Here is an 8,334-nt window from a genome sequence, read left to right on the forward strand (position 1 = left end):
CAGTTTACCCACTGCAGTCATGCTTTCACACTTTTATAATTCACACATAAGTGGTATTAAGAATCCTCGAGTGGACGATATATTCTAGATATAGGAGTGATTTTGATTGAATTAATCTGATCAGCATTGTTATTATCCCTCACATATATACAACTACAGGCAAAGAGACATTTTGCACTGCAGACCGGTTATCCTCTTTCTGTGATGCAGACAAACACGCGAAGTAAAGCACAAGTTACCCATGGTCACAATTCACATTTAATCAGATCATTCTGGGAACATTTCTCTTTATATTTATTTTTCTGTAATATTTACGGACATTATAATTATTATTTTTGGCAGTTCATAATTATACATTTCTCTATTCTGATTGATCTAACTTTTAGTTGTAATGCATTAAAATGTAATTCTACATATTAGGTAATTATGGCTAGTGAAGATATATTTTGATAAAACAGCTTGGTATTTACACACTGACACAATGTGCTCGTTAACACACATACTGAAATAATAGAAATAATAGTAGTGAATTCAGAACCGCAAGATTATGTAATTCTAAAATCTTATTTAGAAGAACAACATGAATTTTGGGACAGGTCCTTTAAAGCTTACATATACTAAAAATCCCTCTGCCACTTATACAAAATGTTTATATCCTATACCAGAAACAACACAAATGTTTATGAGATATTTTGTCTTCTCAGAACACAGGATTTGCAGTCTTCAGATTCCCAGCATGTCTTCAGTCACCTGACATCCCAAGAGAACGTTCCCATCACACACACACTGAGACAGGCCATCCGCTGAAACACACACACACAGACCTGCAAACTCAAATCACTGTAAAAGAACATGTAAAGCACTAACTCACAGAACATGTGGTGGTGAATATTGTCTCACGTTTCTGAGAGCGGATCCATGACGCCGCCTTCATGGCCACAAACTGCCACTCATCCTGCTGATCTGATTTAAACGCATATAACCAGATGAGAGCGAGGACGGTGGCCCACACTGACCCGTCCACCTGAAACACAAACACACCTCAACACACGCACTGAACCAATCATCAATCTGTCTGAGGATATGACATCTGTCCCACCTGTGCTGCTTTCTGATTGGTCACCTCGTCCTCGGTCTTCCCAAACACAGCAGCCAATGAGGCGTTGAGCTCCCAGCATCCAGCGGCCTTCTGAAGAGAGACCAGCTGGAGCAAAGGGTCCTTCTGGGGCTCAGCTTCTTCTGAAATACACATTTTAGATAGGAGTCATCTGGACACCCATAGCGGCATTATTTCTGATATGTTTATGATTAAAGCAGATAAATATACATTGTTAAGGGCAATTAATAGAAGGTAAGAAATGCTGTAAATAAAAAAAAAAATGGAATGGGAAAAATGACTGAAGGGATTAAAATCCAAAAGCAGCTCAGTAACTAATACATAATGTGGTGTCCCCATATAAAATCATCCTGTCTGATTAGGGCATTGTTTTCAGAATCTGAGCATGATTTGTTTGATTTACCCTCATATGACATGGAGTCACATTCAATCCTCGTGCTGGTCGATCGTCTGGCACATACTAAAAAAACAATCATTCAAAGAGTGACATTCATGAAAGGCAATTAGATTGAGCTTTTCTTGTTCTTTATTGAATGTTTATCAGTCAAGTGGTTTATATTTTTCTTACACATTAGAGAACCAAATGCCATTTGGGGAGCCATTGCTGAGAAAACAGAGAAAAGCCTGGGCTGTTAAAGGCATATGCTAAAAACTTAATTATTCAATGAGTGACAAAATAAAAGACATTTATATGAATAAAAATTTTTTTTTTTTAAATAAGACAAGATCAGTGAAGTGCTGATGTCTGTGTATTTCTCTTACTCCTTGCAGAACATTTCTTCCTTTTGGCAGCCCCCACTACTAAGAAAACAGAGAGAAAAGCAGATACTGTATAAGAATAAAAACGCTTTAAAAACACATATCTGACAGAATCACAAACAAAAAACAGTCACACCAAACTAGCTTTTGACAAAAACACTAATCTATCTCAAGTTGTCTAAAAATGGTAAAGTTGGTTGATTGACCATTCTTAATTTTTTTGAGTGATTAACTATATGTATTGGTATTGAAAAAACATACATTTTTTGTTTTTATTTTACCTGGTTTAACCACAGCAGCAATCTTGGTGTCATGACCATAGGCGGAGCGTGTGTAAGGTTGGCCACGGGGTCTTGGGGCAAAAATGACACTAAATTGGACAAAAATGCCCCTGCACAAACAAATTAAACCTATTACGTCTGTTACTAACAAAGTGTAAATTAATTAAAAGTGTCGACTGCGCATTAAATTAAGATCTGCTCATGTTGCACCGTATTTAATTTTAGGCAGTCATTTTTTTACAGTGTTGCGCATTATAACCAATCACACACGATTCTGTTGAGTGCAATGGCCAATCAGAGGCGTTCAGATGAGTCATCGCTGAAACTCATCAGCTTTGTTGAATGCGCGTACATTCGATGACTGAATTCTGCGAATTCTCTCATCATAAACAACAAAGCGCAGATGTACGTACAATGTAAGGGATTCATTTCACAGTGTAGACAGCTTCAGTGATTATAACAATAGTTTTTTTTTTTTTTTTTAGAGTGCGATAGATCAAAGTTAGTGATAATGTCATTTCTGTACATAATTTATTCGCCGTTTGAATAACCGTGGGAAGGAAACGTTATATAATTATAAATTTCTAATGTTTTAATTAAATTGTAATCACATTAAATACAAATTCAGTCCCATTAAACATTTTATTAGCCTACATGACACCCATGTCTGGTTCTTGCCTAAAAAGACAGGTTTATGATGTTTGTAGTTAATAGATTTGGCTGCTTTTAGCCTTACCCCTGGAGCTACGACCATCCTGAGTTGAGATATTGAGGTTTATGTAAACATCTGCATAACCAAACAGCACATAAAGGTAATCTCTCAACAAACAAATTTGGAAAATTAAAAATAGTCAAACAACCCCCACTGGGCCGCTTGAGATGGACTGAACTATGAAAACAAAGAATATCGTAGGTTATTTCTTACCGCACGATCCCATAGGAGCACCAAAAAATGCAGGCATCATATCTAATAAAGAATTTAATGTCACATGAAGATGATGTGAATACACCAAATTATTATGTATGTCTACCTACTATGTGACAGGAAAACTGATTATGAAATCATATTTGTAAACCAGCTGTGTCCAATCCTCATCCTGGAGCCCCAGTGTCCTGCAGACTTTAGTTCCAACCTGCTCCCCTTCACTTTCCTGAAGTTTCTAGTCGCCCTGAAGACCTTGTTCAGCAGATCCAGATGTGTTTAATTAGAACTGGAACTAAACTCTGCAGGACAGTGGCTCTCCAGGATCAGGATTGTTCTAAACAGACAATAAATCAGTGAATGTGCGCACGCACGCACGCACACACACACACACACACACACAAACGCTCACACACACTCTCTCTCACACACACACACACTCTCTCTCTCACACACACACACTCACACAAACACACACTCACACAAACACACACTCACTCACACTCACACAAACACTCTCACACACACAAACACACTCTCTCTCACACTCTCACACACTCTCACACACTCACACACACACACACTCACAAACACACACTCTCACACACACTCTCACACGCTCTCACACACACAAACACTCTCACACACACAAACACTCTCTCTCTCACACTCTCACACACTCTCACACACACACTCACACATACACAAACACTCTCACACACACAAACACTCTCTCTCTCACACTCTCACACACTCTCACACACACACTCACAGACAGAACTTACGTGCTACTGGCACTCTCCTCTGCAGCAGTGGTCCTTTCACAGTCTGTTTGCTGTCTTTATTAACGCCGATGAAGGCTGTATGAACGCTGCTCACTCCGGCATGAACGCTGAGCTCCACAATCCTTCTCCTGATGTTCTCTGCGTCTGCTCCTCCGGCTCGTTCCTCCAGCTCCAGAGAGCGGATCACATACCGGGCCGCCAGCCGGTGGATCGTCAGCCTGCAACAAACACAAACCTGTAAACACAGTCTTCTTCAGTGTCAGAGACGCGGCCCGGCGGCTAGTGAGCGTCTGATACAGTGTCACTTTTGGGTCATTTCATCCCACTCTTTTTTTGTATTGATAAATGTCACTCAATCTATTATTGTCCTATTAAAGCCAAAATAAGCAATAAAATGAATAGCAATAAAACTGTCTTAGTGAAACATACTGTTGTCCAGTGTGTGTTTGTTTAGCTTGGGACGGCTATGTTCAAAAGCATAATAACATCCTTTTTACACCACTAAATTTCATAAAAACAAAAGCATATAATTTCTCATTTTGAATTGAAGAAATCACAACCCCTCTGAGGCTCAAGAGCAATGTCCTATTCATGAACGAGCGGTTTCTGTCCAATGAACCGGATGAAACCTGTATATGAGAGTGTTCAAGTATGATAGTGAGTGTGTGTGTGAGTGAGTGTGTGTGTGTGTGTGTGTGTGTGTGTGTGTTACCCTGTGTCTTCCGTTGGTTTAAGAGTAAATTGAAGCTGGTTAGTCACCGGTTGATCTTTCAGCCTGTATTTCACCATTACAGCTCCTTCTGTCTGTCCTGAACTCTATGATGAGGAAGAAAGAGTAAGAGAAGGTAACACATTTGATGTTTAAGGATTTTACAGGGCTCTCAAACTATTTAAATTAAATTTGTGATTGCATGTATCATATAGTTTTTAAACTAAATGTGATGCAATGGCACCAGATGTGACAAAATCAATCACAAATCTCAGCCAATCAGAAGAGCGTGTGGGCAGAGCCTCCCTTCAAATTCACTGCTGTCTCTAGCTTGTGATTTCTTTTGTCATATGACGACCAATATATTTGTTCTTGTTCTCTTTATATATTATTTTTTAAATATCCTTCATGCTGTTATTATGGCTATATTAGTCACATACGATCATATGGCTTATAAAGTCAAATTAAAACCTTTTAACATTCTAAATCCCATAATCAGTACCTCAGATGATCATCCCACCAGGATTTCGTAGGACTTTTTTCTGATTTGTGTAGCCTAAAAAGACTGAATTTGTGGTGGCTTTTCTCAAAATTTGTAGCATTTTTTTGGTGTCATTTTGCAGGTAAAATATACCACAGACAACATTCTTCTAATATTTTGAACACATTCTGACCTCAAGAATACACATGCAAACTTTTTTCTTTTATGTTTTGTCTAAATGTTAAAAAAGGAATTTCTGACTAATATTTATTTCAGGCTTTACAGGGTTAATAAAAGCCCATTTCCACCGCAGGAACTTTCCCCAGGAACTAGGGACTTTGGGCGGTACTCGGTGTGTTTCCACCACAGGAACCAGGATCTAAATAAAGTTCTGGGTAAAAATGTGCCCCTCAGAAAGTCCCTGCTCACGAGGATGTACTTTTTCAAAGGTGCGGAACTTTCGGGGGCGGGACTTGGGCGCCGATGCTGATTGGTTGAGTTCATGAAATATTAAAATATTAAAAATATTAATGTTATTGTGTCATGAAATGTAGTTTTAAAAGTATTTCACGTGAGAATATAGTTGTTTAAAACTCAAATCCGCGGTTTATTTATAAAGACAGTATCTATTTGAAAATGTGCTTCGCTGATTTCGGAGACGTGAGCTCCAGGCGATCAGTGCTCATGTCTCTCACCTCGGCTAGTCCTTCTGACATTAGCCGCGGGCGAGCTGACTGATGTTATCAAGTACGCTGCTGTTTGCAGAATCACCGGACTTGCATCGTCCCGTCCCCAGGAGTTCACACTCCCGAGTCGAACAAGCGAAATCCAAACTACCAAGAACGCAAGTACGAAATTTGCGTACTTGGTATTGAGAAAAGGCCCTGGACTGGGAGGAGCAGTCGCGCGGTCCTATGTCACCAGACTATTTATTTGCCTCATCTTCACGGACCGCGATGGAAACGCAGACAGCAACAGGTCTCGAGGAAAAAAGTTCCTGGGACAAATTGTTCCATGTAATTTCGGTGGAAAAGTGGCTCAAGTTAGTTTTTTATAATATAACAGAAAGAAATGTAAATATAACAGTAGCCTAACTTTGAAAAATACACATTTACAAAGTAAACAAATGTTTCAAACATATTAAAGTACAAAAGAATGCAACTTTAAATAGGACTTTTGTTTGATAAACACTAAAATTTCAAAACGGACTTCCTTTCTTTTCTGTGACAAGCGAGTCAGAAACAGACAGTAGTGCAGCCTGCTGTGTTTACAGTGGTAAAACTGGAAACTGCTGTAACATGAGCGCCACCTGCTGTCAGACAGTGAATTTACATTTTCATTCAGCATCTGCTTCACTCATTCCGTCAGGCTGCTCCTCCATTTTTGCAGGAAATATGCAATTTAGAAAAATCCAAATATTGTGGAGCTTGCTTGATTTTGCTTTAAACTCTGCAATTGCAGAATCGTGAAACCCTGGAGCGACTGATTATTGCCAGTGGACATACATTTTTGTATTTTCTTCTTTCAGCTGCAATGTCACAAATAAATAGAAACAGAATCTCCTGACGCTTGTTATGTGTCGCTGTCACAGTTGGTTAGGACAAAACTCGGAAAAGATTCTTTCTTCATTTATTTAGGGCTGTCCCAGACTAAAGATTTTTCCAGTCGATTAATAAACTAATTTTACTTCTGCCTAGTGTTTTCCGAGTCAGTGTTGGCTCTGCAGTACAGTGACGCACCTTTCATACGGATTACATACTAAGAAAGTTTTGATTTCAATAAGTTTTAAGCTTTCTATAGATATATTTCTCATGTCTGTGAGGCAAGTAGCCTATACACAAGTTTCGCTTCATTTTTGTGACAGTTCACGGAGACCGAGACGGCAGAAAGCACATCCTGATTGTTTTCTTTGTTTTAAAGTAGTACAATGTTTTGTTGATATTGTGAGATATTTTGAATGATGTCTTACTCTTATCTGTAATACTCCTATATGTTTCTGCTGTTATGAGAAAAACAATGTAAGTGATCGCGCCAGTGCCTCCTTGCAGTAGCGAACTAACAGTTTCCACACTCTGCACTCGGATATAGCGCACATTTATCTAGCTTAACGGTAGAGCGAGCAGCTGTGTAAAGTTGCTATTATGTTAGGATGACCATACGTGCCATTTTTCCCGGACACGTCCTGGCCAGGATTTCTATATTGCCTAAAATATCCAGGTTTTGGCTTTGTTTGCGCTGCGCAGACCGAATGTTGTATGACATCAAGGTACAGTGAGAGCTATAGAGAGCAGACTTAACCTATATTTGAGGTCCATGAATGATTTTGGGTTTCCTGCCAGATACACTGCAATTTACTCAAGGACCAGCCGTTGGCAATCTTTTTCGGCATTCACACATGCGTGCAACTAGAAGTGAGCAGCCCCAGACTGACAGGCTTTCTCTGAGTGAATAATCTGCATTATAAAAAGAAAAATAAACCAACAACAAAGTATTTAAAGACGATTTACGATTACTTATTGCTGCCAAGTTATCAAGTCTTTGCTTGTTTACAGTGCTATATGGTTACAGTGTTATATGGAGCAGTTTGGTAGATAGCGGTCTGTCTAATTAGTTTGTCTAATGAAGTGCTTCAGTGACCAGTGTGTGAAAGTACACAGGTTACGCCGTAATTTAAACATGGCAAACTTTAATGGACAGTAAAACAAAGGCAGAATACAGTATAAAGGTCCTTGTACACTGAGTCTGACATTTTCGTATTTGTTTTTCATATTCATCATCCTAAAAATTTGTCACGCACAGAAACCTTGCACATCCAGTCCGATGCGTATTCATTAATCCGTTGCAAAACAATTCACAAAACAATACAAAATGGAGTCTTCAAGCAGTGAGGATGATTTTGTTGTCCTCCCTCTTCTTAAAAAGAGGAAAAGAAAGAGGAAATATTGGGTCCATCCAATCCTGAAGTATAGCGAGGATTATCACGAGCGATTCAAAGTTCACTTCAGGATGTCAGTGGCTCAGTTTGATGCTTTGCTAGTGATACTGGAGACACATATTAAAAAGAAGACCACCAATTTCTGTGAACTCAGTGTGCAAGGATCTTTGCAGTGCTTTGTGCTTCGAGACGAAGTATATCAACTTGTTAGATGCCATTCTGGATTTTGGCGTTCACTTGTGCGGTGGCTCAGAATAGTCAAAACACCTCCCTAAATGCTTGCTACGGATGCGAAAACACAGAAAATCGAACCCAATACGAATTTTTTTATGACGGATGAAAGTT

The 8,334-nt window shown here is 39.1% G+C and overlaps 1 protein-coding gene across 4 annotated transcripts in view; it reads right to left on the reverse strand.

Annotated features, from left to right (window-relative positions):
- Positions 1 to 510: 510 nt before the first annotated feature.
- The window catches only part of LOC107732035 (von Willebrand factor A domain-containing protein 5A-like), a 16,121-nt gene continuing 8,297 nt past the window's right edge, over positions 511 to 8,334 (reverse strand). Inside the window, exons 13-21 of one of the 4 annotated variants that reach the window (XM_016543268.1) lie at positions 4,577 to 4,680; positions 3,865 to 4,082; positions 3,083 to 3,124; positions 1,880 to 1,918; positions 1,686 to 1,721; positions 1,521 to 1,577; positions 1,100 to 1,239; positions 901 to 1,024; positions 511 to 824 (exon numbers count right to left, since the gene is read on the reverse strand). In XM_016543268.1, the coding sequence (XP_016398754.1) occupies positions 724 to 824; positions 901 to 1,024; positions 1,100 to 1,239; positions 1,521 to 1,577; positions 1,686 to 1,721; positions 1,880 to 1,918; positions 3,083 to 3,124; positions 3,865 to 4,082; positions 4,577 to 4,680 (861 nt within the window). In that variant the 3' untranslated portion in view covers positions 511 to 723. The remainder of the gene's footprint in view (positions 825 to 900; positions 1,025 to 1,099; positions 1,240 to 1,520; positions 1,578 to 1,685; positions 1,722 to 1,879; positions 1,919 to 3,082; positions 3,125 to 3,864; positions 4,083 to 4,576; positions 4,681 to 8,334) is intronic. The other 3 variants (XM_016543269.1, XM_016543271.1, XM_016543270.1) reach the window with 3 other exon arrangements.

The sequence above is a fragment of the Sinocyclocheilus rhinocerous genome, unplaced genomic scaffold (assembly GCF_001515625.1).
Source record: "Sinocyclocheilus rhinocerous isolate Xijiao unplaced genomic scaffold, SAMN03320098_v1.1 scaffold1360, whole genome shotgun sequence".
NCBI classification, from domain to species: domain Eukaryota; kingdom Metazoa; phylum Chordata; class Actinopteri; order Cypriniformes; family Cyprinidae; genus Sinocyclocheilus; species Sinocyclocheilus rhinocerous.